General features: G+C 45.6%; 2 protein-coding genes, 1 long non-coding RNA gene and 5 other non-coding genes across 10 annotated transcripts in view; 7 read left to right on the top strand and 1 right to left on the bottom strand.

Moving 5' to 3' along the window:
* Positions 1 to 299: 299 nt before the first annotated feature.
* On the top strand, positions 300 to 11609 carry tbrg4 (transforming growth factor beta regulator 4). Of its 2 annotated transcripts, none has more exons than NM_001004904.1 (11): positions 300 to 313; positions 2013 to 2478; positions 4155 to 4478; positions 4692 to 4863; positions 5907 to 6064; positions 6691 to 6801; positions 7067 to 7211; positions 7357 to 7605; positions 9465 to 9576; positions 10352 to 10466; positions 11264 to 11609. In NM_001004904.1, exons 2-11 carry the CDS (start codon positions 2065 to 2067, stop codon positions 11363 to 11365), a joined length of 1902 nt encoding a protein of 633 aa, NP_001004904.2. In that variant the 5' UTR covers positions 300 to 313; positions 2013 to 2064; the 3' UTR covers positions 11366 to 11609. The 2 variants fall into 2 exon arrangements, with proteins under 2 accessions (NP_001004904.2, XP_031759171.1); XM_031903311.1 differs by lacking the exon at positions 300 to 313 and adding an exon at positions 324 to 496.
* LOC116411841 lies at positions 1327 to 1461 on the top strand. Its single transcript, XR_004223389.1, has one exon. It is a non-coding gene; the product is annotated as a small nucleolar RNA SNORA5 (small nucleolar RNA).
* On the top strand, positions 2508 to 2643 carry LOC116411843. Its single transcript, XR_004223391.1, has one exon. It is a non-coding gene; the product is annotated as a small nucleolar RNA SNORA5 (small nucleolar RNA).
* On the top strand, positions 5607 to 5742 carry LOC116411842. The gene has a single exon (XR_004223390.1). It is a non-coding gene; the product is annotated as a small nucleolar RNA SNORA5 (small nucleolar RNA).
* LOC116411840 lies at positions 6859 to 6995 on the top strand. Its single transcript, XR_004223388.1, has one exon. It is a non-coding gene; the product is annotated as a small nucleolar RNA SNORA5 (small nucleolar RNA).
* Positions 7769 to 7904, top strand: LOC116411839. Its single transcript, XR_004223387.1, has one exon. It is a non-coding gene; the product is annotated as a small nucleolar RNA SNORA5 (small nucleolar RNA).
* On the bottom strand, positions 7881 to 9459 carry LOC116411502. 2 transcript variants are annotated; one of them, XR_004223150.1, is made up of 3 exons: positions 8616 to 9459; positions 8209 to 8308; positions 7881 to 8177 (listed from the first exon to the last, which is right to left on the bottom strand). It is a non-coding gene; the product is annotated as an uncharacterized LOC116411502 (long non-coding RNA). The 2 variants fall into 2 exon arrangements; XR_004223151.1 differs by having other exon boundaries at positions 7881 to 8129.
* Positions 11610 to 17406: 5797 nt separating the features above from the next.
* The window catches only part of nacad (NAC alpha domain containing), a 29680-nt gene continuing 19860 nt past the window's right edge, over positions 17407 to 27226 (top strand). The window contains exon 1 of the mRNA XM_012964219.2: positions 17407 to 17645. Within this exon, the coding sequence (XP_012819673.1) occupies positions 17504 to 17645 (142 nt within the window). The 5' untranslated portion in view covers positions 17407 to 17503. The remainder of the gene's footprint in view (positions 17646 to 27226) is intronic.

The following is a 27226-nucleotide window of genomic DNA, read 5'->3' as shown; positions in this document are numbered from 1 at the left end:
CATAACAAGAAAGTGCAGCTTTGCGCTATTTTCATATTCAGTCTTTTCAGAAAACACATTGATAACGTTTTTCAGTGAAACGGCTCTTAAACAAGACAATAATAATTGCACACATCCCCTCTTACTCCTCCCTTCCCTGAACAAACATGGCGACCGATGCCTGTGTTTTTGCCATCACCCAATATGGCGCTCGGCCGGGTGCTATCCAATAGCCTTGAACTGCGGTAGTGACGTAGTTTGTGCGCTTCCGGCTTCCGCTTTCCTCTCTGGAGGTCAGAGTAAGCCGGCTGCGTGTTCCATGCTGCCAGTGTCGGTAAGATGGAGCGGGGAGCGATGCGCTTGTAGCCCTATAGCCTGTGCCTCCCTGGCAGCTGCCCAACTGCATCTCCCGCTTCTGCTGCGGGGAGTGATGGGAGTTGTAGTGTAGCAGCCGCAGGGCCGCACACTGAATATACCTGATAGGGTTATTATATCTGAGAAAATGGGGGTGGGGAAGGTAATATCACTTAGTTCTTACCTTCTGTTTTTCACATGGGTGGTTCACCTTCACTTTAGCTTTTAGTATGTTACAGAATGGCCTATTCTTAGCATCTTTTCACTTGGTCTTCATTTTTTATTCTCTATAGTTTTTCAATTATTTGCCTTTTTGCAGCTTTCAAATGGGGGTCACTGACCCCAGCGGCCAAAAAAACTGTTGCTCTGCAAGGTTACAATGTTATCGTTACTGTTTATTATCTCTTTATGTAGGCCCTCCTTTATCCATGTTCCTGTTTTCCAAGTCACTGCCTGGTTGCTAGGTTAGATTGGGCCCTAGAAACCAGAAATCTGCTGCATATCAAACTGCTAAATAATTCAAAAAACACAATGAGGACCAATAACAGATTGTCTCAGAATAGCAGCGTCTGCATCATACAGAAAGTAAGGGACCAAAGCTTCAAAGTTACAAATGTGGAAATAGAGAAGGGTCTCAACTTGGGTGCAGAGTAAGCAGGATAGTAGGGTGTTGCACCTTGGGCACCCAGGCATTAGTGCATGTAATTGCCATTAAAACAATGTATGTCCCCTGGTTCTGTCCCTTAAGTTGATGGGGAGACAAAACAATTAATCGCATCTCTGGGTCCCAGGCTGAAGCTTCAGGGCAAAGACACACTGAGCTACTTAGTAGCAGCTACTAAATGCCAGAAAATCCCCTGCCATAGACAATACTGAGAGTTGCCTCTGCTAAAACACACGTAGGGACAGTTATCAGTAAATGATCAGCATTGTCTGTTTCTGTTGCCGTGATAAGTGCTACTAGTAGCTCTGTGTGTCTTCACTAATACTAATAGCAGCCATGTCAAATTCAGTGTTGTATCTTTCATTGCAATCACTGGCCCAAACGGCTGCCACACAATACCTGCAGCACATGGGCCTGGCACCTGTCTAGTTGCCCAGGATAAAAAATAACTGCTGCAGACAATGTGAGTGTGTGGTGCCGACTCCTGAACCCCTTAAGTAATTAGGGGTGTCTGTGTTCTATGATTGCTGTATGTGTGTGGGAGGCAATAGGTGGGGATGCACCGAATCCAGGATTCAGTTTAGGATTTGGCTTTTTTTCAGCAGGATTCAGATTCAGGCAAATCCATTCTCCTAGCCTATGGGAATCCTTAAAATCACGTGACTTTTTGTCACATAAACACGGAAGGCGATCTTTAAGCCTTCAGTATCCTAGTTTACATATGTAATTTTGGATTTGGTTTGGTATTTGGCCGAATCCTTTACAAAGGATTCAGGGTTCGGCCGAATCCAAAAATAGTGGATTCAGTGCCCCCCTAGCAATAGGGGTCCCGGACACATTGGATGCATTCTCACATGCACCAGGGAAGGGATTTATGTTGCTCCTGTGCTGGGTTCTAATTCAGCCCCCAACAAACTGCCTGACCTGCTTCTTTTTGGCATTGGGTGGTCTCACTTCCCTTATGTGCAGTTTAATTACTGGGTTACTTAATTCTAACACTTTATTCTGTGTGCAGAGAGATGCAGAAGTGACCCCCTGTGTGCCCCGCTGGGTTACCAACAAGTAACATGGCAGCCCGACTCGTCCAGCGCTGTTCCCGCCTCCTGGCTGCCTCTACTGCCTATGCACCCGCTACTCACACTCACATCCATGAATGCATGAAAGTGTGCCATCCAGCCCAGCCGGTATTGCCATGCAGCTCCCTCCACAGCTCCAGCCTTTGCAGGCACAAAGACAAAGCCTTGACCAAAGAGCAGACAGTCAGTTCTGTGCCAGAGCATGGCAAGTTTGAATCCGTGCTGGAGTCGCTCTCGAGCGTAGAGGAGTTGCTGCAGCTGGGAGTGGATCGGGAGATCAGCGGCAATCAGGCAGCCATGATAATCACCCAGGTTTCCAAAGTACTGATGGAGTCCAAAGCCCAGGGGGGCAGCGTGGTGCAGGATGAGCGCTTCCAGCAGCTGCTAGTGCAGGCACATAACCAGGTACTATTGCTGCCTGTATCTCTGCATAGCGCAGCCTTGTCAAATTCAGTTGGGTCGCTTCCATGATCCCCACTGGCCCAAGTGGCTGCTACAGAACGTTTGCTGCTCATTGTGTCCCATGTCTCTTGCTGTGAGATATGAAGGCTCCATGGGCTGCTGACATTTTAAATGAACTCTAATCACCACTTCTCGTGGATTTCTATTGGTTTATTTCCCCTTGCCAAAACAGTAACACCAAAAAATTAGTGTTTAAAATAATTATTATTATTAACATTTATTTATAAAGTGCCAACATATCCTGCAGCGCTGTACAATAAGTGGGTTTCATACATTGGACATACAGAGTAACATATAAAGCAATCATTAACCGATACAAGAGGTGAAGAGGGCCCTGCCCAAAAGAGCTTACAATCTACAAAGAGCTTAATTAAAATATAATGCACTGGTACAACTGGGGTGTTTGCTTTAGAAACTTTACTATAGTTTATATAAATAGGTTGCTGTGTAGCCCCGGGGGCAGCCATTTAGGGCTCTGGCACACGGGGGAGATTAGTCGCCCGCGATTTAACTCCCTGTTCGCGGGCGACTAATCTCCCCGAGTTGCCTACCCCTGCCATCCCACCGGCGAACGTGTAAGTCGCCGTCGGGATGGCAGACGCGGCGGGGCGATTTGCGCGAAATCGCGCCGCCGCGTCTGCCATCCCGCCGGCGACTTACACGTTCGCCGGTGGGATGGCAGGGGTAGGCAACTCGGGGAGATTAGTCGCCCGCGAACAGGGAGTTAAATCGCGGGCGACTAATCTCCCCCGTGTGCCAGAGCCCTTAAGGAGAAAAAGGAGAAAAGGCACAGGTGACATACCAGATTAAACACCATTGTATTCTACAGGAATAGCAGATAATAGATAAGCTCTGTAGTATGCAATGGGGTTTTATCTGTTATCTGCTAAGTAGCCTGTGCCTTTTCTCCTTTGAATGGCTGCCCCCGGGGCTACACAGCGGGGTATTTATATAAACTATACTAGGGTTTCTGTAGCAAACACCCCAGCTGTACCAGTGCAGGAATGGCTGCCCCCGGGGCTAAACAGCAGGGTATTTATATAAACTATAGTAGGGTTTCTGTAGCAAACACCCCAGCTGTACCAGTGCAGGAATGGCTGCCCCCGGGGCTAAACAGCAGGGTATTTATATAAACTATAGTAGGGTTTCTGTAGCAAACACCCCAGCTGTACCAGTGCAGGAATGGCTGCCCCAGGGGCTACACAGCGGGGTATTTATATAAACTATAGTAGGGTTTCTGTAGCAAACACCCCAGCTGTACCAGTGCAGGGCAGTAATATATTATACTGTTATTACTTTTAGCATGAAGACACACAGAGCTACTAGTAGCAGCTACTTGTCACGGCTACTAAAACAGACAATGCTGACCATTTACTGATAATTGTCTCTGTGTTTTAGCAGAGGCAATTTGCAGTACTGTCTATGGCAGGTGATTTTCTCGTGTTTAGTAGCTGTGACAAGTAGCTGCTACTAGTAGCGCTGTGTATTTTCACCTTATACACATTTCATGTTTTTTAGGAAACCTAAAATGATATTATGGTTGCCTAAGTAGATAGGCAGACTGATACAGAATATCAATATTTAATAATCTTACATCCCTGTGTTCCCCTATTGCTCAGATCTCCACTATCTGGAACGGGAATCTGGTGTCACTGCTGAAGAGACTGTACATACTGGGCATAAGGGAAGACAACAAACAGTTGCAAGCGGTGGAGAATGAGGTCCGGTGGCGCTTGCGGAGGCTCAGCTTTAAGTCTCTCGTGCAACTGTCTGACCTGTACGTCACATTCACTCGCAGCCCCGAGCAGAAGCACCTGGTTAGTGACCTGGTGAAGAACTTGGAACTGCGGTGGACGGAGATTGAAGATGCAAAAAGCGTGGTTACTTTAATGACCCGGGTGGGCTTCATCTCGAAGGCCCTTATGGAAAAGCTGGAGGACAAGGTATGAGAGCTATGATATCTGGGGGTCCTTGACCAACGTCCTAATGTGCAGTTATTCACGGGGGTTCAGATAGGTCTAAAGGCTACATAGTTGTAGCTGCTTTTCCCAATCTATTCATGGGATGGGCTTTTAGGCAGGAACTTTATTGTAAGGCTGTTTCTCGACATCTCTGGGAAAGGAGATTCACTGTATCTGACACACTTTGTGTTGCAGGCTTTAGAATACGCAGAGCAATTCACCCCTGATGAGATGAGGAAGGTGGCGCTGGCTTTAGCAGCACAGAACCGACGCACAGTTCCCTTGCTCAGGGCCCTGTCTTATCATCTGGTACAGCGGCACATTGGCCTGAGTCCTGCTGTAGTGGTCGACTTGGCATTCGCCTATGGTAAGTCACTGCCAGAGGTTCTTGGAATATAATATATAGGCCACAGTATACCCCCAGGCATCTATTAAAGGCTGCAGTCTGAATAATACAGAGAGCTGAGTATTACTCGTGTATTATAAGGGATAATGTACCCCCTACTGTAAATGATAAGGATATTAGCAGTCACTGAGGGGTTCTGTGCCCATATAAAGGCACAAGGCTGCAGGCTGAGATATACAGGGAACTCTGAGTATCACTCATGTATTATAAGGGATAATGTACCCCCTACTGTAAATGATAAGGATATTAAAAGTCACTGAGGGGTTCTGTGCCCATATAAAGGCACAAGGCTGCAGGCTGAGTTATACAGGGAACTCTGAGTATCACTCATGTATTATAAGGGATAATGTACCCCCTACTGTAAATGATAAGGATATTAGCAGTCACTGAGGGGTTCTGTGCCCATATAAAGGCACAAGGCTGCAGGCTGAGTTATACAGGGAACTCTGAGTATCACTCATGTATTATAAGGGATAATGTACCCCCTACTGTAAATGATAAGGATATTAGCAGTCACTGAGGGGTTCTGTGCCCATATAAAGGCACAAGGCTGCAGGCTGAGTTATACAGGCGAGGGAACCTGCTATTTTAAGTAAATGAAGATATGTACAGATACTACTGTAATACAATGGTCATTTTGTAATTATCACCACTGTATTAAGAGAATGTGGGTGCTGTGTGCTAATGTGTGTGGCTTTAATCTTAGCAGCCAAGTCAAATTCAGTACTGCCTGCCCCCAGGCTACTACTGGCCCAAATGGCTGCAACATTAACTGTGGCTCATGGGCCTCGATTTCCTTTTTAATGTGGAAGTTGAGGATAATATGTGCTACAGACATGTATGTTTGTATCTAGGAACTGTACTGTTCTGCTACACAGGGAGTCTTGACCTGACCAATAGGCACTAGGGTGCCCGACATGCTGCACTATATGAAGGTGAAACAGGTCATGTTGGCCTTAAATTTATTCTGAAATAAAAATAAATGTTTCTCTCTCACTTGCCAGGAAAGCTGAACTTCCACCAGACACAGGTTTTTCAGAAGATGGCCAGTGACCTTCTGCCCAAGGTGCCAGAAATGAGTGCCAATGACATTGCCCGCTGCGTCAAGTCATTTGCCTACCTCAAGTGGTCCAACCTGCCTCTGTTTGAAGCCTTTGCACAGGTGAGTCCTACCTGGGGCCTTGTTAGCATAGCCCTTATTCTCTAACAAGTTAATATGGCACCCATTGCTGTATGAAACCATATTAAGTACAGATGCATAGCCTCCCAGAATGTGCTTAGCCTGGACATATGCCTATGTTGGTATAGTTTTTGGCATCTCTGTACAGGCTATGAGCAAACTTAGGGGGCTGTTCCTGCTGAATTGTGCTTAGTACAGGGGAATCCCTATGTTGCCATATTTTTATGGTATCTCTCTGTACAGGGTATGAGCAAACTTAGGAGGCTGTTCCTGCTGAATTGTGCTTAGTACAGGGGAATCCCTATGCTGCCATAGTTATATGGTATCTCTCTGTACAGGCTATGAGCAAACTTAGGGGGCTGTTCCTGCTGAATTGTGCTTAGTACAGGGGAATCCCTATGCTGCCATAGTTTTATGGTATCTCTCTGTACAGGCTATGAGCAAACTTAGGGGGCTGTTCCTGCTGAATTGTGCTTAGTACAGGGGAATCCCTATGCTGCCATAGTTTTATGGTATCTCTCTGTACAGGCTATGAGCAAACTTAGGGGGCTGTTCCTGCTGAATTGTGCTTTGTACATTACAATACATATGTTGGAAATGTTTTGCAGGCAAGCATCGACCAGTCGGAGAAGTTTACTGTACCTCAGCTGTGTAACCTTGTCCTGGCATTTGGCCGCCTGAACTTCCAGCCCAGCAAGCGGGAGGAGTTTTACAGCATGGTAACTGTCTCTCTTGTTATGAATGGGACCTGGGGATTGGGCCTTTCACGTTAGCTCTGCAGCCATGTCAAATTCAGCGTTGCCTTATCCCTGGCAGCTACTGGCCCAAGTGGCTGCAACAGCAACATGGTAGCTCATGGGCCTCGCTTTCCCTTGTAGCGGAATTCGAGGATAAAATTGTGCTACGGACAGATGTTTGTGTTGTGTTAGAGCCGCGTTTTAAAGGGTCAGTCCAGTTGGACTCATTTTCTCCTCACTTCTCTAGATGCACCAGAAGCTTCACGCCGAGCTGGACCTGCTGGATCCCTACCTCCTAGTGGACATCGTATGGTCCCTGTGTGTCCTGCGACAGGTCGACTCCTCCTATATAAGCAAAGTGCTAGAGCCGGGACTGTACAGCAGGTTCTTCAGTAAGTTTTATTGGATCTGCACTCCAGATGCCAGGGCTGGGTAATTAAAGGGAAAAAAATATGCTCCATATATAAGCAGGACTTTATGTTCTGGGTACCTGCACGTAGGAGACATTCTAATGTTGTTTATTTCTCTTTCCCATAGCCGACAGTTCCCCTAGATCTGCTAATTACAGGCTGAAGCTGGCGCACATTAATGCCACGGCGCTTCTGGAGCATCCGGAGTACACAGGCCCTCACCTCCCCAATGAGTCGATAAGCACAACCCATGCGGTTACTGCCAACAGGAAGTTGTCCCCTCTGCAGAGCGGCCTGCAGGAAGTGCTCCGAGAACTGTTCCCTGTGGAGGGGACGTGCCGCTGCGGAGTGAATACAGTGTATGGCTGGTATATTGGTGAGAGTCCTTGATACGTCTGTCAGTAGGTCTCAGCATGATGGGTGAACTGCGGGCAAAAATGCCAGCTTTGCAGGGGAGCACACAAATGCGCCAAACAGCTTTAATACTCAACCCTCATAATTTATTTGGCAATTATATGGTTTTAACTATAATGATTCAATGCAGCCTTGTCAAATTCAGCATCCCCTGAACAGTGGGCGATGCTGGCCAAAATGGCTGCTACAGAATCCCTTCAGCTCATGGGCCTCACTCCTTGATCAGGAGGCTGTGGGGATAAGTTTGCGCTGAAGACACTATGTGCTGTGAGTATGGTGCCCGTACTGACCTGGGCAGAACAGACACTGTGTGCTGTGAGTATGTTGCCCGTACTGACCTGGGCAGAACAGACACTATATGTGCTGTGAGTATGGTGCCCGTACTGACCTGGGCAGAACAGACACTGTGTGCTGTGAGTATGTTGCCCGTACTGACCTGGGCAGAACAGACACTATATGTGCTGTGAGTATGGTGCCCGTACTGACCTGAGCAGAACAGACACTGTGTGCTGTGAGTATGGTGCCCGTACTGACCTGGGCAGAACAGTATGGTGCCTGTACTGACCTGGGCAGAACAGACACTATATGTGCTGTGAGTATGGTGCCCGTACTGACCTGGGCAGAACAGACACTATATGTGCTGTGAGTATGGTGCCCGTACTGACCTGGGCAGAACAGACACTATATGTGCTGTGAGTATGGTGGAGAAGAACAAAAGATCCTACCCGCACACCCTAGCTCTCCAAAAATTTTTTTGCTCGGTGCACACTGCTTGGAGGGATCGGCACCCTCCCAATTCCAATAGCCACAAAAAAGCACTGGCACTCAAAGCTGCAAAAAAGGGACAAACCCTATAAAAATCTTTAATGCGGAGGCACCTCCGCATTAAAGATTTTTATAGGGTTTGTCCCTTTTTTGCAGCTTTGAGTGCCAGTGCTTTTTTGTGGCTGTGAGTATGGTGCCCGTACTGACCTGGGCAGAACAGACACTATATGTGCTGTGAGTATGGTGCCCGTACTGACCTGGGCAGAACAGTATGGTGCCTGTACTGACCTGGGCAGAACAGACTCTATATGTGCTGTGAGTATGGTGCCCGTACTGACCTGGGCAGAACAGACACTTTGTGCTGTGAGTATGGTGCCCGTACTGACCTGGGCAGAACAGACACTGTGTGCTGTGAGTATGGTGCCCGTACTGACCTGGGCAGAACAGACACTATATGTGCTGTGAGTATGGTGCCCGTACTGACCTGGGCAGAACAGACACTATATGTGCTGTGAGTATGGTGCCCGTATTGACCTGGGCAGAACAGACACTATATGTGCTGTGAGTATGGTGCCCGTACTGACCTGGGCAGAACAGACACTATATGTGCTGTGAGTATGGTGCCCGTACTGACCTGGGCAGAACAGACACTGTGTGCTGTGAGTATGGTGCCTGTACTGACCTGGGCAGAACAGACACTATATGTGCTGTGAGTATGGTGCCCATACTGACCTGGGCAGAACAGACACTATATGTGCTGTGAGTATGGTGCCCGTACTGACCTGGGCAGAACAGACACTATATGTGCTGTGAGTATGGTGCCCGTACTGACCTGGGCAGAACAGACACTATATGTGCTGTGAGTATGGTGCCCATACTGACCTAAAAGTTGCCCTTTAGTCGCCCCTAAACTATGCCAATAGTTACTTGGGACTGCTGGGAGTAGTAGTTGTGCAGCCCCATAGAACTTCTGTATAGTCTCACATTGATTTTTTACTTGTATTCAGTGGTTGCTATAGGCCACTAAATTCCTGGATATGTTTGTTCTTCCCCCAGACGGTGAGGTTGTTCTAGACAGTGACAACAAACCCCTATCCCTAATGGATCTAGAAGCACCGCACCTTCCGCACTCGCAGGGGAAGAAGCCTTTGCCGGAAGGAACCCGGAGGTACGTTGTTATGGATGGGAAATCAACTGCCCCTGTGTATTGCTGGCAGGGTGACGCCCACCCACAGAGGGGTATTAGTGAGGTACCAAATGGGCCCATTAGTCAGAAAACCTTGTGTCAATGTATAAAAGTCAACTGAAGGTGACTGAAACAGACACCCTATCTCTAGCATCATGTGACGCCCCCCCACCAATCAGCAAAGCAGGGAACAGCAGCACAGACCTCTCTAGGAATAAGTGTTTGCTGATTTGCATCATTTGAAATCATGGGGGATCATTTATAAACACAGGGCACCTAGCTAGTAATCCATAGCGACCAATCAATGATTAGCTTTTTTCAGCCAGCCGCAGGAAGAACAATGAAAGCAGGCATCTGATTGGTTGGCATGGGTTTCTGCCTAGAAACAAATTTGCCCAGTTTTATAAGTGCCCCCCACAGTTTCCCTGCATTTTTTTCCAGATATGTTAAACCAAACCAATATCTGCCAGCAGTGATAGAACATTCCAAATGGGCAGAATTTCCATAATTCCAGCCTATATTTGCCACAACCTTCATCCACCCCAGAAATCTACTTACCTGTTACATCACCAAGGGCAGTTGTTGTTACGCGGCTGCAGCACAGGATGTAAGGATTGCCGGCTTAGCTCCTTATATCTGCAGATTAGTCCCTGCGCCGCTCAGACGGGTCTCCTTGTTACTAACATCCTGCCCTGATTCTTGCTGCAGGCTGCACTGCGCAGTTTGTCTCACCCTCTGGCCTTTTCTATGTTGCTAGGTTTGCCTTTGTGGCCTGGGATTTCCCCAATTTTAACTCTCGCAGTAAAGATCTGCTGGGCCGCTTTGTGCTGACCCGACGACACCTGCAGGCTGCTGGCTTCTTGGTGGTGGAGGTGAGTACTGCTCTTGGTTCTGCTGCAGGGAAATTGTCCAACCCTGCAGCATCTCTTGACGCTTCTCTGCTCAGGTGTAGCCCCCACAGCTGAAGAACTGAGCAGACAAGTGCCTGGAGATGCTTCCTGCATCTGTAACTTGAGCTTTCTCCATTCAGCCTCTGCCAGGACAAAATGGGGCACTCCGGTTACACATTCATGCTATAAGCAGTGTATAGCGTACCCCTTTAAATAATGGCCGTACATTGAGCATCATTATTTAAGACTGATGCCAACTTTCAGTTTTGTCTCCATCTCTCTGTGCCATGCCTTACCCATCTGTACTTCTTGCCCCTGGGCTGCTCTCTCACCCAGTGGGCCCCACCGACCCAGACCCGAGATCCCGCCTGTCGCTTCCCTGTTGCCAGCACTCTGCTGCAGCCTTCTCTGGGGGCGGGGGTGGTCTGGGTTAGCAGCCTTGGTGGCCCCACTGCTAAAAAGATAGTCAAGAAGTTTATCTGTAGCATTGCGTTACATACACTTTATAGAGATACATGTGGTGGCACAACAGCACTTTCAATACAGGCCAAGCCACACCCTTTTTGTAACCATGGGAAAGAGAGCAGCCAGACAACTGTGATCAAGGGAAAGAGAGCAGCCCAACACCAGAGTATGTTGAATTTAGAGCTCGGTACTTTGGGGTAGGTTCCAGGTGGGCCCAATAAATGTTCCCAGGCTACATGCCAAACCCATGAGGGGAAATGGTTTTTAACCCTTTGAGTATCCAGCAGTATTTGATGACTCTCTGCCTCCCACAGGTGCCTTACTATGAATGGCTGGATCTGAAATCCGAGTGGCAGAAGTCGGCCTACTTGAAGGACAAGATAAACAAAGTGGTGGCTGAGGAGATGGCCAGATGAGCCCCACACAGGCCAGGAAGGATGTATTGTGTAAATATGGATGCCCTTGTACTGCCGGACACATTGGCCCCTTTCTGCCAGAGAGGCCCCCAAGGACTGGGACTGAAGGGCTGTATATATTTTAGCAGATTCTGTATTTTATTTGAGAGAGATTGTTGGTTCCTTTGTGGGAACGCGCGGCTGCCTGACATTCACAGCAGCTATGTACTAAAAAGAAAAAAAATACAAAAACGGTAAAAGAAAACAACTGCCCATTGGAGTCTTTACCTTCAACTGTTGTTGGGGGGGGGGGGGGAAGCTTGGAGCCAGAAGAGAGTGAAATCAATGTAAAGTGCAGAGCTGATTGCACGGCCTTGGGTTATGTGTAATGTACCCTGATAGGCCATTCACATCCCTGCTATGGGACCCCTCTCTGTGTGACTACTAATTGCTCCCTAATGCTAGCCCAGGGTTAATACTAGTAGCCCTGTCTCTTTCCCACTTGCTAAACAGGCAACCAGCCCTTCCTTGAAAGTGTCTTTTGTATCTGCCAACATCACTGCTTTTAAGATTTGTGGGGCCTGGGCTTTACCTGGTGGGCTTGGGGTATATTTGTACCCATAACCGTGCAAGATTGGGCAGCTGGGCACTAGGTACATACAGGTGCGGGGGCAGAATCTCCCCATTCAGACTGGCTCAGCACAGAGGCATCAGGCAGTACATAAGCAGGATAATATTGCACATATACGGTATGTATCTTCTATAAAGAAGCTCCCCATCAAGGTGCACCAGTTTTGGGGTGCCCAACATCAGTAGCAGCATGATCCCACTCTGGTTCTAAGGAAAGCAACATGGCAGCTCCTACTATCTCCTCCTACTGTGCTGTCAAAGGGAAATCATATGGCAGCTCCCAAAGGAAGCAAATGTTTTTAGAGATAACTTTCCCTTTAATAAAGGAATTGAATGCTCCATTTCACACAGCAGAGGTAGCGTCCCGCCCAGAACCGCTATTCTGAAGCCCTCAACTCCGACCCGCAACCTGCATTTTTACCCACTACCTGACCCGGACCTGACATGTATACCAAAAAACCTACCTGCAGGTTACCCACTTTTTGCGGGTACCCGACCCAGTGCAGGACTCTAACAGTGGGGTCCCTCCGAGCTGGGTGCTCCCACCCTCTTATTTCCCTGGCAGAATATTAATGGCTGCCCACGTTGGTGCTTTCTCGCCCGGTGCAAGAGGTTACACAGAGTTGCATCACTTCACTAGGCTCCCTGCTTATTCCTCGCCCTCGCTGCAGTCTAAAGGGTAAATAAGTACAACACCTTTTGTGCCCTGTGCCTGCTTAATGGGGCGGTTCTAAGTAAATTGGTCTTCATTATTTTTTTTTTTATAGTTTTCTAATTATTTGCCACCTTCTAAATCTTTGCAGCTTTCAAATGGGGGTCATTCACCCCGGCAGCCAAAAAACTATTAGCTCTGTGTGCCTGCAGTTTTGTTGTTGTTACTCTTTATAACTTCTTTTTCTATTCAGCCCCTCTCCTATTCATATACCAGCCTCTCATTCAAAACACTCCCTGGTTGCTAAGGTAATTTGGACCCTAGCTACCAGATAGCTGCTGAAACTCCAAACTGAAGAGATGCTGAACAAAGAGTGAAATACCTAATAAAAAAATGAAGACCAATTGCAAATTGAATATTACTCTCTATAGCACACTAAAAGTTAACAACCCCTTTAAAGGTATCCTTTCGAGTGGAAAGCAAGGGTTAAATTCCAGTGGTAGGAGGGCAGCAAAGCACTCAAAGCCCCTCTATAGGCGTCATAGTAACCCCCCCCCCCCCCAGCCCCTGTTGGTGCCTTAATCATCAATAATTGCTGGACCCACTTGCAACAGCATGGTCCAGGGGGTTATCATTTAAATAGAGGGGCAATTTGTGTGTCTGCTGAGCTGGAAATTACCCCCAGTGCCCTTGGCAGGAATGGATCAGCCCTGTACTATCATGTATAAAACTTATCCTAGAATTTAGTAATGGGGGTTAAACTTATATTTTTTTTGTGGGGGGGGGGGGGGGTGCTTTGACCTTCAATTCCAACACCTATAATATTTCCTAGTGCTCATCTGTTTGTCCCTACTTCCTCTCTGGCCAATAAACAGCAGCGCTTTTTGCTTTATGGCAGAGGGTTGGAAGATGCACCAAAGCTGCCCGTATGAGGGTGGATAAAAGCTGTTTACTTGCCCCTACAGGGCATTAGTGTATCGGCCCATGTGTGGGGCTTTCCTGCCTCACTGCCTTGTTAAGCATTTGGTTTCCATGGAGACAGCTAGAATGCTAGCAATTATTAAAAGATAATTACTTGGCTGATTAGTGAGTCAAACAGAAGTTATTTCTGGAGAATAAACCATTTCTGTTGCAGCCACATTGCTCCCAGCTTTTAAGGAAAAGGAGACGGGGGTAAATATTTCTCTGGTTTGTATACTTTTCCCCATTTCAAGGTATTCTAATCTGTGCGGGCTCAATTAAGGCTCTAATTAATGAGTTGTATCAATATATCTTGTAAGAATGGGGCAACTTACCAATGTTTTGGGGCCCAGTAATATCTAAGGGCAGATTATGGGGGCAGATTTGCTGAGAATCTGCCCTGTGTAACACTAGCCTAATCTAGTTACGCCGCTGAATAAATCACGACAAAGAACTAATGAGCCAACGTACAAAGGCGCTTGGCTAATGCCAGAGATTATTCTAATGCCTCACTTTAGACCCGGTGTCACCTATTAGACTCAAAAGGGCAAATTCAGGCATCTAAATATAATTTGCCCCTGGAAAGGGCACATCCAATACCATGTGACTGTCCCTGGTACCATTTGCCCCTGGGAAGAACTGATCACTTTATCACATGACCTTTCCTGGTGGTACCATTTGCCCGTAACTATTCGACTACCCTAGGAAGAACTTGCCCCAGGGAAGAATTAACCCATAACTACATGACTTTCCCTGGTACCACTTGCCCCAGGGAAGAATTAACCCCTAACTACATGACTTTCTCTGGAACCATTTGCCCCTAGGCAGAACTGACCATGTAACCATGTGACTGTCCATGGTACCATTTGCCCCTGGGAAGAACTGACCACTTTATCACATGACCTTCCCTGGTAGTATCATTTGCCCATAACTATTTGACTACCCTAGGAAGAACTTGCCCCAGGGAAGAATTAACCCATAACTACATGACTTTCCCTGGTACCACTTGCCCCAGGGAAGAATTAACCCATAACTACATGACTTTCCCTTGTACCACTTGCCCCAGGGAAGAATTAACCCATAACTACATGACTTTCCCTGGTACCACTTGCCCCAGGGAAGAATTAACCCATAACTACATGACTTTCCCTGGTACCACTTGCCCCAGGGAAGAATTAACCCATAACTACATGACTTTCCCTTGTACCACTTGCCCCAGGGAAGAATTGACCCGTAACTACATGACTTTCCCTGGTACCACTTGCCCCAGGGAAGAATTGACCCATAACTGCATGACTTTCCATGGTACCACTTGCCCCAGGGAAGAATTGACCCATAACTACATGACTTTCCCTGGTACCACTTGCCCCAGGGAAGAATTAACCCATAACTACATGACTTTCCCTGGTACCACTTGCCCCAGGGAAGAATTAACCCATAACTACATGACTTTCCCTGGTACCACTTGCCCCAGGGAAGAATTGACCCGTAACTGCATGACTTTCCCTGGTACCACTTGCCCCAGGGAAGAATTGACCCATAACTGCATGACTTTCCCTGGTACCACTTGCCCCAGGGAAGAATTAACCCCTAACTACATGACTTTCTCTGGAACCATTTGCCCCTAGGCAGAACTGACCATGTAACCATGTGACTGTCCATGGTACCATTTGCCCCTGGGAAGAACTGACCACTTTATCACATGACCTTCCCTGGTAGTATCATTTGCCCATAACTATTTGACTACCCTAGGAAGAACTTGCCCCAGGGAAGAATTAACCCATAACTACATGACTTTCCCTGGTACCACTTGCCCCAGGGAAGAATTAACCCATAACTACATGACTTTCCCTTGTACCACTTGCCCCAGGGAAGAATTAACCCATAACTACATGACTTTCCCTGGTACCACTTGCCCCAGGGAAGAATTAACCCATAACTACATGACTTTCCCTGGTACCACTTGCCCCAGGGAAGAATTAACCCATAACTACATGACTTTCCCTTGTACCACTTGCCCCAGGGAAGAATTGACCCGTAACTACATGACTTTCCCTGGTACCACTTGCCCCAGGGAAGAATTGACCCATAACTGCATGACTTTCCATGGTACCACTTGCCCCAGGGAAGAATTGACCCATAACTACATGACTTTCCCTGGTACCACTTGCCCCAGGGAAGAATTAACCCATAACTACATGACTTTCCCTGGTACCACTTGCCCCAGGGAAGAATTAACCCATAACTACATGACTTTCCCTGGTACCACTTGCCCCAGGGAAGAATTGACCCGTAACTGCATGACTTTCCCTGGTACCACTTGCCCCAGGGAAGAATTGACCCATAACTGCATGACTTTCCCTGGTACCACTTGCCCCAGGGAAGAATTGACCCATAACTACATGACTTTCCCTGGTACCACTTGCCCCAGGGAAGAATTAACCCATAACTACATGACTTTCCCTGGTACCACTTGCCCCAGGGAAGAATTAACCCATAACTACATGACTTTCCCTGGTACCACTTGCCCCAGGGAAGAATTAACCCATAACTACATGACTTTCCCTGGTACCACTTGCCCCAGGGAAGAATTGACCCATAACTACATGACTTTCCCTGGTACCACTTGCCCCAGGGAAGAATTGACCCATAACTACATGACTTTCCCTGGTACCACTTGCCCCAGGGAAGAATTGACCCATAACTACATGACTTTTTCTGGAACCATTTGCCCCAGGGAAGAATTGACCCGTAACTACATGACTTTCCCTGGTACCACTTGCCCCAGGGAAGAATTGACCCGTAACTACATGACTTTCCCTGGTACCACTTGCCCCAGGGAAGAATTGACCCATAACTACATGACTTTTTCTGGAACCATTTGCCCCAGGGAAGAATTGACCCGTAACTACATGACTTTCCCTGGTACCACTTGCCCCAGGGAAGAATTAACCCATAACTACATGACTTTCCCTGGTACCACTTGCCCCAGGGAAGAATTGACCCGTAACTACATGACTTTCCCTGGTACCACTTGCCCCAGGGAAGAATTAACCCATAACTACATGACTTTCCCTTGTACCACTTGCCCCAGGGAAGAATTGACCCGTAACTACATGACTTTCCCTGGTACCACTTGCCCCAGGGAAGAATTAACCCATAACTACATGACTTTTTCTGGAACCATTTGCCCCTGGGAAGAACTGACCACCTTATCACATGACCTTCCCTGGTGGTACCATTTGCTTCCAGGAAGAACTGGCTGCCCTTGGTACAGTCTGTGCCAGTGTGGGATGGGGACCCCAGGGGCCACCAGAAACCCCCAGACCAAGGGGCCACTCTCCCAACTATTTTTCATCCACTCCTCACTCAACCTCTTTATTTTCCTAGTTTTTTTTTCTTTAGGTACTATAATCTATTCTTCTTTATATTTAGTCTATTTGTTCCCATAGAGATATAGGAAATGCCCATGAATTAGGCCAAATGGTTAGAAGCAGGAGGGCCCCCCGGAAGTTTTCCTGGTCTCCCTGCGGGCCAGTCCAACACTGGGTCTTGGAGGGGGGGCAGCCATCAGAACATTATATTCTATACATTTCTCCTCACTTACAGTTTGGAGCAAAAACCCCCCAAGCGTGGTGGGGGGGCAGTTCCCAAAACCTGACAAGAAGGATTAACCCCTTTCCTGCCAGGAGAGTGGCACTTTATCCTGCAAACTTAGGGTTAAATAGAGATAACGTGAGTTTATTATGGGGTTCCCGCAGTGGCACACACCCTGCCCTGCCAGTGACATCACACTCCCTGCCCTGCCCGTAACGTCACAGCCTGGCAGCGCATCAGTCGGAGAAGCTGCGCTAATCCCTGGGAGGCCAGTGCGCAGGCGCGCCGCTCAGCGCAGGAGGGATGCGGGGATCCGGCTAATGCTGCCTGTCTCTCCCATCCTTGCAGCCTCCAGCGTTTTGTCTCCTCAGCCCCCGGGTACGGGCACCATGCCAGGGGAAGCCGCCCAAGGGGAAGGGGCGCCGCACAAAGACGCCAGGGCGCTGCTGCAAGCTGAAGCAGGTGAGATATGGGGGTGAGGGGGCAGTAAGTGGGGGTATTTATAGTGGGCTGTTGGGGTGGGGGGTCGGTTTGGGTATAGAGGAGTCAGGGGAAGCAGAGATGGAACAGGCTGGCCCCCTGGCACAGGCAGCTCTTTGTCAGGCTGGGGGGGGGGGGCACATGTGTCTGGGGCCCAGGGGATCACTTGGCTACATCTAAATACCCCCAGAACTCTACATCTGCCCCTCTTTCCCCAGTGCTTTATCATCTGAAACATCCACTTGCCCCCTCCTTATTGATTGGCCGCTTCCCTAGTCACATGCCAATGGCAACCTTCTCCTTCTGCGTAGTGCCAGCTGGGCACCCTGCCCATTCCCTGACCCACTGCCAGCTGGGCACCCTGCCCATTCCCTGCCCCACTGCCAGCTGGGCACCCTGCCCATTCCCTGCCCCACTGCCAGCTGGGCACCCTGCCCATTCCCTGCCCCACTGCCAGCTGGGCACCCTGCCCATTCCCTGCCCCACTGCCAGCTGGGCACCCTGCCCATTCCCTGCCCCAGTGCCATCTGGGCACCCTGCCCATTCCCTGCCCCACTGCCAACTGGACACGCTGCCCATTCCATGCCCCACTGCCAGCTGGGCACCCTGCCCATTCCATGCCCCTGTGCCAGCTGGGCACACTGCCCATTCCCTGCCCCACTGCCAGCTGGGCACCCTGCCCATTCCCTGCCCCACTGCCAGCTGGGCACGCTGCCCATTCCCTGCCCCACTGCCAGCTGGGCACCCTGCCCATTCCCTGCCCCACTGCCAGCTGGGCACGCTGCCCATTCTGTGCCCCAGTGCTGACACAGCAAGGCCCAACCATGATGCTCCATTAGACATGTGACCCCCCCAACTATTAGTGAACTACACCTCCCAGAATCCCCTGTAAGATCAGTACAACTGGCGGATGTGTGGGTTCACATCCCTGAGGAAGAACTATACAGATAGAATGAACTGTACCTTCCCGGCCGTTCCTTCCATACAGAGAAGTCTCATTTCATTTAATGCTGCAGAATATTCCTACATTTCCAAATCCTTTCCCAAAATCCCCCTCCGTTGCCAGGTTGCTATAGTGGGGAGCAGGGCTTGGGCTTGGGCTGGCTGCATGGAGTCGGGTATTTGTGCTGTGTCAGCCCCGAGCCTGACTGTGTTATGGCCGCCTTGCTCTTCCCTCTGGGTGACTTTGCGCAGGTCACCTGAACGCTGGGGCATAAATGGCATTTTTTGGTTTATATTAAATCCTATTAACCCTTGGTAGCACAAATAATATGCACTGAGTTGTGTGCTAACATGGCACTGCAGGGAACCGGATAGCCAGCCGGGCCAGGGTACGTGCTATATCCTCTGCAGTGAGAAACTCCAGTGCTGAAGGGGTTAAACACGGTGTTAGCAGGTGGCAGTGGCGCCAATGATCGCATGGCTATTGCAGGTGGGATAAGTGGTGCAAATGGTCACATGACTGCGATGCTGGGAGTATAGCAAAAGGGAAATTCATTAACTCCCCACTAAACAATATGAAACCATTAGGTGGGGGTGCAGGGAGGGGGGACCCTAACATTCATGCAAAGGCAAGAGAACTATAGATCTATAGGTAAACAAGGCAGGGATTGGTTGTCCATATACTACAAATACGCACGCTGGCCCACCCTGTCATGGGTGGGATGCTGGGAAGCGTCAGTGGGGCAAGTGATCACATGACTGATACAGGAGGAATGCTGTATGGTGGGCTAGTCACTGTTACTAGATCCCATTCTGTATCATGCACTGATTAGTGTTACTAGATCCTATTCTGTATCATGCACTGATTAGTGTAACTAGATCCCATTCTGTATCATGCACTGATTAGTGTAACTAGATCCTATTCTGCATCATGCACTGATTAGTGTAACTAGATCCCATTGTGTATCATGCACTGATTAGTGTAACTAGATCCTATTCTGTATCATGCACTGATTAGTGTAACTAGATCCCATTCTGTATCATGCACTGATTAGTGTAACTAGATCCTATTCTGCATCATGCACTGATTACTGTAACTAGATCCCATTCTGTATCATGCACTGATTAGTGTAACTAGATCCTATTCTGCATCATGCACTGATTAGTGTAACTAGATCCTATTCTGCATCATGCACTGATTAGTGTAACTAGATCCCATTCTGCATCATGCACTGATTAGTGTAACTAGATCCTATTCTGCATCATGCACTGATTAGTGTAACTAGATCCTATTCTGCATCATGCACTGATTAGTGTAACTAGATCCCATTCTGTATCATGCACTGATTAGTGTAACTAGATCCTATTCTGCATCATGCACTGATTAGTGTAACTAGATCCCATTCTGCATCATGCACTGATTAGTGTAACTAGATCCTATTCTGCATCATGCACTGATTAGTGTAACTAGATCCCATTCTGTATCATGCACTGATTAGTGTAACTAGATCCCATTCTGTATCATGCACTGATTAGTGTAACTAGATCCCATTCTGTATCATGCACTGATTAGTGTAACTAGTTCCCATTCTGTATCATGCACTGATTAGTGTAACTAGATCCTATTCTGCATCATGCACTGATTAGTGTAACTAGATCCTATTCTGCATCATGCACTGATTAGTGTAACTAGATCCTATTCTATATCATGCACTGATTAGTGTAACTAGATCCTATTCTGTATCATGCACTGATTAGTGTAACTAGATCCTATTCTGTATCATGCACTGATTAGTGTAACTAGATCCTATTCTATATCATGCACTGATTAGTGTAACTAGATCCTATTCTGCATCATGCACTGATTAGTGTAACTAGATCCCATTCTGCATCATGCGCTGATTAGTGTAACTAGATCCTATTTTGTATAATGCGCTGATTAGTGTAACTAGATCCCATTCTGCATCATGCACTGATTAGTGTTACTAGATCCTATTCTGTATCATTCACTGATTTGTGTAACTAGATCCCATTCTGTATCGTGCACTGATTAGTGTAACTAGATCCTATTCTGTATCATGCACTGATTAGTGTAACTAGATCCTATTCTGTATCATTCACTGATTAGTGTAACTAGATCCTATTCTGTTTCATGCACTGATTAGTGTAACTAGATCCTATTCTGTATCATTCACTGATTAGTGTAAGTGGTTCTAGTCACTGGATCACTTGCTGAATCATGCTCTTCACTGTTAGTTGATCCCATTTTTTAATCAGAGTTGCCCAGCCTCTTGCTCTTGCTGTAGCACACTATTGTCTTACTAAATACCTGTGTAATGCATTAGTCAGTGTTACTGGATCCCTGTCTGTATTATGTGTTTATCAGGGTCACTGGGCCTTTTTTATCTGGAACTGGATCCCTGTCTGTAGTAGACTATGGTTCACCTTTATATTATGCATTAAGTAGTGTAACTGGATTTCTCTGTGTACATCTTACTAATAGGTGTACCCTTCTGCCCCATTCTGTTATGTACTAATTAGTGTTACTGGATCCCTATTCTTGTCATAAGCTTATCATTGTCACTGGATCCCTCTGTAGCTGGCACTCAGCAGTGTTGCTGGATCGGTTGGTATATAAGGTGCTGTAACTGGGTATCCTGCTTTATCCTACCCTAATGCCGGTACTGGGCCTGCCTTACCCTCGGTACCATGTTCTGATCAGTGTTATTGGATCCCTCTGCATCATCCACTAATTACTGTAACTTGTTCATTGTCAGTGTTGTGCACTAATTAATATCACAAGATCCCATTCTGTATTGTGTACTAATCAGCATTACTGTATCTTGTATTTACACAATGTTACTTCTCTGTTAATGGATCAACCTGTATCAAGCAGTAATGGATCCATGTCTGGATCATATGCTAAGCAGGATTACCAGATCCCTCTCAGTGTCACTCATTAATTTGATTTCTGTTTGTAGACAACACAGAGTAAACTATTTATGTTACTGGTTCATGACCGGCATTGCCACTGATTCCCTCTGGGGAAGGATTCTGGATCCCAGTTACTGGTTCATGACCGGCATTGCCACTGATTCCCCCTGGGGAAGGATTCTGGATCCCAGTTACTGGTTCATGACCGGCATTGCTACTGATTCCCCCTGGGGAAGGATTCTGGATCCCAGTCTCCATGTAATGCTGCTCACCCATGAGATCATGCATTGCTAAGTATTACAGGATGTCCCTTTGTGTCACGCAGTAATCGGTAACTTGGTCTCTCTTGTGAATGGGATCACTTATAAGTACAGGATCCACTTTGTCAAAGTTACAGATCAATTGAAAAATCAGGGGATGTCTTGATAAATGTAATCAGTGATTATTGAATCAATGCTGTCCTGCTAGCTGGATTCTGATTTTTCACTTGATCTTGTTAGTTATTATAAATGAATCACTGAATTGGACCCTCCTCCTACTCTGTATCATGTACTAATGGGTGCCACTAGATCCCTTTCTGTATAATGCAATATTAAGCATTACAGTATCAATAACAGATCAATGCACCTGGGCAGTAACTCCAGGCAACCAATCAGATGATTGCTTTCAGTGTTCAACTTGCAGCTGGCTTGAAATATCTAACCAATGATTGGTTACCATGGGTCACTGCCCAGGTAAAAAATTGTCCAGTGTTTATAAATGGAACCCATCTGTCATGTACTAATGGGTGCTACTAGATCCCTTTCTGTATAATGCAATATTAAGCGTTTATGTATCAATAACAAATCAGTGTTACTCAGTCGGTGTGACTGGATCCCTTTCTGTATCGTGCATTAATCATTGCTACTGTACTATACATTAATTAGTGTGACTGGATCCCTTTCTGTATCGTGCATTAATCATTGCTACTGTACTAAACATTAATTAGTGGGACTGGATCCCTTTCTGTATCGTGCATTAATCATTGCTACTGTACTAAACATTAATTAGTGTGACTGGATCCCTTTCTGTATCGTGCATTAATCATTGCTACTGTACTAAACATTAATTAGTGTGACTGGATCCCTTTCTGTATCGTGCATTAATCATTGCTACTGTACTAAACATTAATTAGTGTGACTGGATCCCTTTCTGTATCGTGCATTAATCATAGCTACTGTACTAAACATTAATTAGTGTGACTGGATCCCTTTCTGTATCGTGCATTAATCATTGCTACTGTACTAAACATTAATTAGTGTGACTGGATCCCTTTCTGTATCGTGCATTAATCATTGCTACTGTACTAAACATTAATTAGTGTGACTGGATCCCTTTCTGTATCGTGCATTAATCATAGCTACTGTACTAAACATTAATTAGTGTGACTGGATCCCTTTCTGTATCATGCATTAATCAGTGCTACTGTACTATACATTAAATAGTGTGACTGGATCCCTTTCTGTATCGTGCATTAATCATTGCTACTGTACTACATTAATTAGTGTGACTGGATCCCTTTCTGTATCGTGCATTAATCATGGCTACTGTACTACATTAATTAGTGTGACTGGATCCCTTTCGGTATCGTGCATTAATCATGGCTACTGTACTACATTAATTAGTGTGACTGGATCCCTTTCTGTATCGTGCATTAATCATTGCTACTGTACTACATTAAATAGTGTGACTGGATCCCTTTCTGTATCGTACATTAATCATTGCTACTGTACTACATTAATTAGTGTGACTGGATCCCTTTCTGTATTGTGCATTAATCATGGCTACTGTACTACATTAATTAGTGTGACTGGATCCCTTTCTGTATCGTGCATTAATCATTGCTACTGTACTACATTAAATAGTGTGACTGGATCCCTTTCTGTATCGTACATTAATCATTGCTACTGTACTACATTAATTAGTGTGACTGGATCCCTTTCTGTATTGTGCATTAATCATAGCTACTGTACTAAACATTAATTAGTGTGACTGGATCCCTTTCTGTATCGTGCATTAATCATTGCTACTGTACTAAACATTAATTAGTGTGACTGGATCCCTTTCTGTATCGTGCATTAATCATTGCTACTGTACTAAACATTAATTAGTGTGACTGGATCCCTTTCTGTATCGTGCATTAATCATAGCTACTGTACTAAACATTAATTAGTGTGACTGGATCCCTTTCTGTATCATGCATTAATCAGTGCTACTGTACTATACATTAAATAGTGTGACTGGATCCCTTTCTGTATCGTGCATTAATCATTGCTACTGTACTACATTAATTAGTGTGACTGGATCCCTTTCTGTATCGTGCATTAATCATTGCTACTGTACTACATTAATTAGTGTGACTGGATCCCTTTCTGTATCGTGCATTAATCATGGCTACTGTACTACATTAATTAGTGTGACTGGATCCCTTTCGGTATCGTGCATTAATCATGGCTACTGTACTACATTAATTAGTGTGACTGGATCCCTTTCTGTATCGTGCATTAATCATTGCTACTGTACTACATTAAATAGTGTGACTGGATCCCTTTCTGTATCGTACATTAATCATTGCTACTGTACTACATTAATTAGTGTGACTGGATCCCTTTCTGTATTGTGCATTAATCATGGCTACTGTACTACATTAATTAGTGTGACTGGATCCCTTTCTGTATCGTGCATTAATCATTGCTACTGTACTACATTAAATAGTGTGACTGGATCCCTTTCTGTATCGTGCATTAATCATTGCTACTGTACTACATTAATTAGTGTGACTGGATCCCTTTCTGTATTGTGCATTAATCATTGCTACTGTACTACATTAATTAGTGTGACTGGATCCCTTTCTGTATCATGCATTAATCATTGCTACTGTACTATACATTAATTAGTGTGATTGGATCCCTTTCTGTATCGTGCATTAATCATTGCTACTGTACTACATTAATTAGTGTGACTGGATCCCTTTCTGTATTGTGCATTAATCATTGCTACTGTACTACATTAATTAGTGTGACTGGATCCCTTTCTGTATCGTGCATTAATCATTGCTACTGTACTACATTAAATAGTGTGACTGGATCCCTTTCTGTATCGTACATTAATCATTGCTACTGTACTAAACATTAATTAGTGTGACTGGATCCCTTTCTGTATCGTGCATTAATCACTGCTACTGTACTAAACATTAATTAGTGTGACTGGATCCCTTTCTGTATCGTGCATTAATCATTGCTACTGTACTAAACATTAATTAGTGTGACTGGATCCCTTTCTGTATCGTGCATTAATCATAGCTACTGTACTAAACATTAATTAGTGTGACTGGATCCCTTTCTGTATCGTGCATTAATCATTGCTACTGTACTAAACATTAATTAGTGTGACTGGATCCCTTTCTGTATCGTGCATTAATCATTGCTACTGTACTAAACATTAATTAGTGTGACTGGATCCCTTTCTGTATCGTGCATTAATCATAGCTACTGTACTAAACATTAATTAGTGTGACTGGATCCCTTTCTGTATCATGCATTAATCAGTGCTACTGTACTATACATTAAATAGTGTGACTGGATCCCTTTCTGTATCGTGCATTAATCATTGCTACTGTACTACATTAATTAGTGTGACTGGATCCCTTTCTGTATCGTGCATTAATCATTGCTACTGTACTACATTAATTAGTGTGACTGGATCCCTTTCTGTATCGTGCATTAATCATGGCTACTGTACTACATTAATTAGTGTGACTGGATCCCTTTCGGTATCGTGCATTAATCATGGCTACTGTACTACATTAATTAGTGTGACTGGATCCCTTTCTGTATCGTGCATTAATCATTGCTACTGTACTACATTAAATAGTGTGACTGGATCCCTTTCTGTATCGTACATTAATCATTGCTACTGTACTACATTAATTAGTGTGACTGGATCCCTTTCTGTATTGTGCATTAATCATGGCTACTGTACTACATTAATTAGTGTGACTGGATCCCTTTCTGTATCGTGCATTAATCATTGCTACTGTACTACATTAAATAGTGTGACTGGATCCCTTTCTGTATCGTGCATTAATCATTGCTACTGTACTACATTAATTAGTGTGACTGGATCCCTTTCTGTATTGTGCATTAATCATTGCTACTGTACTACATTAATTAGTGTGACTGGATCCCTTTCTGTATCATGCATTAATCATTGCTACTGTACTATACATTAATTAGTGTGATTGGATCCCTTTCTGTATCGTGCATTAATCATTGCTACTGTACTACATTAATTAGTGTGACTGGATCCCTTTCTGTATCATGCATTAATCATTGCTACTGTACTATACATTAATTAGTGTGATTGGATCCCTTTCTGTATCGTGCATTAATCGGCAGCAGGGTCTCCTCAAGTTTTGCTTTGCTGGTCATGGGAATCCTGACCATTTAGTTGTATGGGCCCTCAGATTTCTGATGGTGTCCCCATTATTAGATACTAGTTCAACTTTGTTCCGCCTGTCTGGATTAATAGATCTCCTCTATACTTTGTACCCAACAGTATGACTAGATCCCATCTGTACCAAAGACAAATATCAGTGTTACTCGATGGCCTCTATACTGTGAGACTGTCAGTGTAATTACTGTAGATCCTATAGTAGTAGTATTAGAGGCTTCCCTTGGGTACCATGAGTCTGTGTTACAGGCAGATTATGATGGAGGCCTGTGGAGGCTCCTCCCATTTATGGGCAATTTATAGAATAGGGTGCAGGGCTTTGGGAGGGAGACAAAGACCAAAAGGCCTGTAAAATGCTAGCCAGCTGGCAACCCCATTAGTGCAGCGTAAGCCTTCCAAGCCACTTAGAATACATACTAATTATAGCTTTAAATAGAGGGCCAATTTATCTGGGGGAGGGGGTAACAAAAAAAAACTATAAATGAAGACAGCAAAATCTTAGAAATCACCATTAATGTGACTAAAAATGACACCCATGTACAAATAATAAAGCATTGTATGAAAGCAGGCAAGCATTTAATCAGGGAATCCATTTTATAATCATATGATTGTGTAGAATATTTCCCGCTTATATCTGAGAGGAAAGGGTTGCAGTGCTGGGAGATGCCATTCACAGCCATTACTCAAACATAAGCAAAATGGCCGCCAAATACTTCACACCTCACATACTGAGTGGAAGAAGACCATTTTGAATTTGTTTGAATTGCCAGGCAGAGGAGAAAACATGCAGGATATGGCTTTCCCTTTATCTTGTGCCTTAGGGAGTTCTGGAAATGAATGAAAAGCCTACTAATGGTGATACAGCCTATCCTGCATCACTTCCTGTCAGGGGATCCACACAAAATGGTGGCTCAAGATGTAAAAGAGCAATATTTACTCATATGTATATGCCAGTTATATAAGGTTCTTATGATATAAATGATCTGTTGTTTAAGGCACAGTTTTCCTATAAAACCAGTAGGAACATTGGTATCATGAGTCAGCAGTGACAGCAATGTGATGGAAAATGGATTCAACCTACTCATTAGCAAAGCATTATGGGAGCTTTTGTTACCACATAGGCAGAAGGCAAATGCTTATAGAACCTGCATGTCCTTAGTCCTGTATCATTTCTATATTAAATATGCTCTAAAACA

The sequence above is a fragment of the Xenopus tropicalis genome, chromosome 6 (assembly GCF_000004195.4).
Source record: "Xenopus tropicalis strain Nigerian chromosome 6, UCB_Xtro_10.0, whole genome shotgun sequence".
NCBI lineage: Eukaryota > Metazoa > Chordata > Amphibia > Anura > Pipidae > Xenopus > Xenopus tropicalis.
The sequence above is the reverse complement of the archived record's forward strand: the minus strand, read 5'-3'. Positions and strand labels throughout refer to the sequence as shown.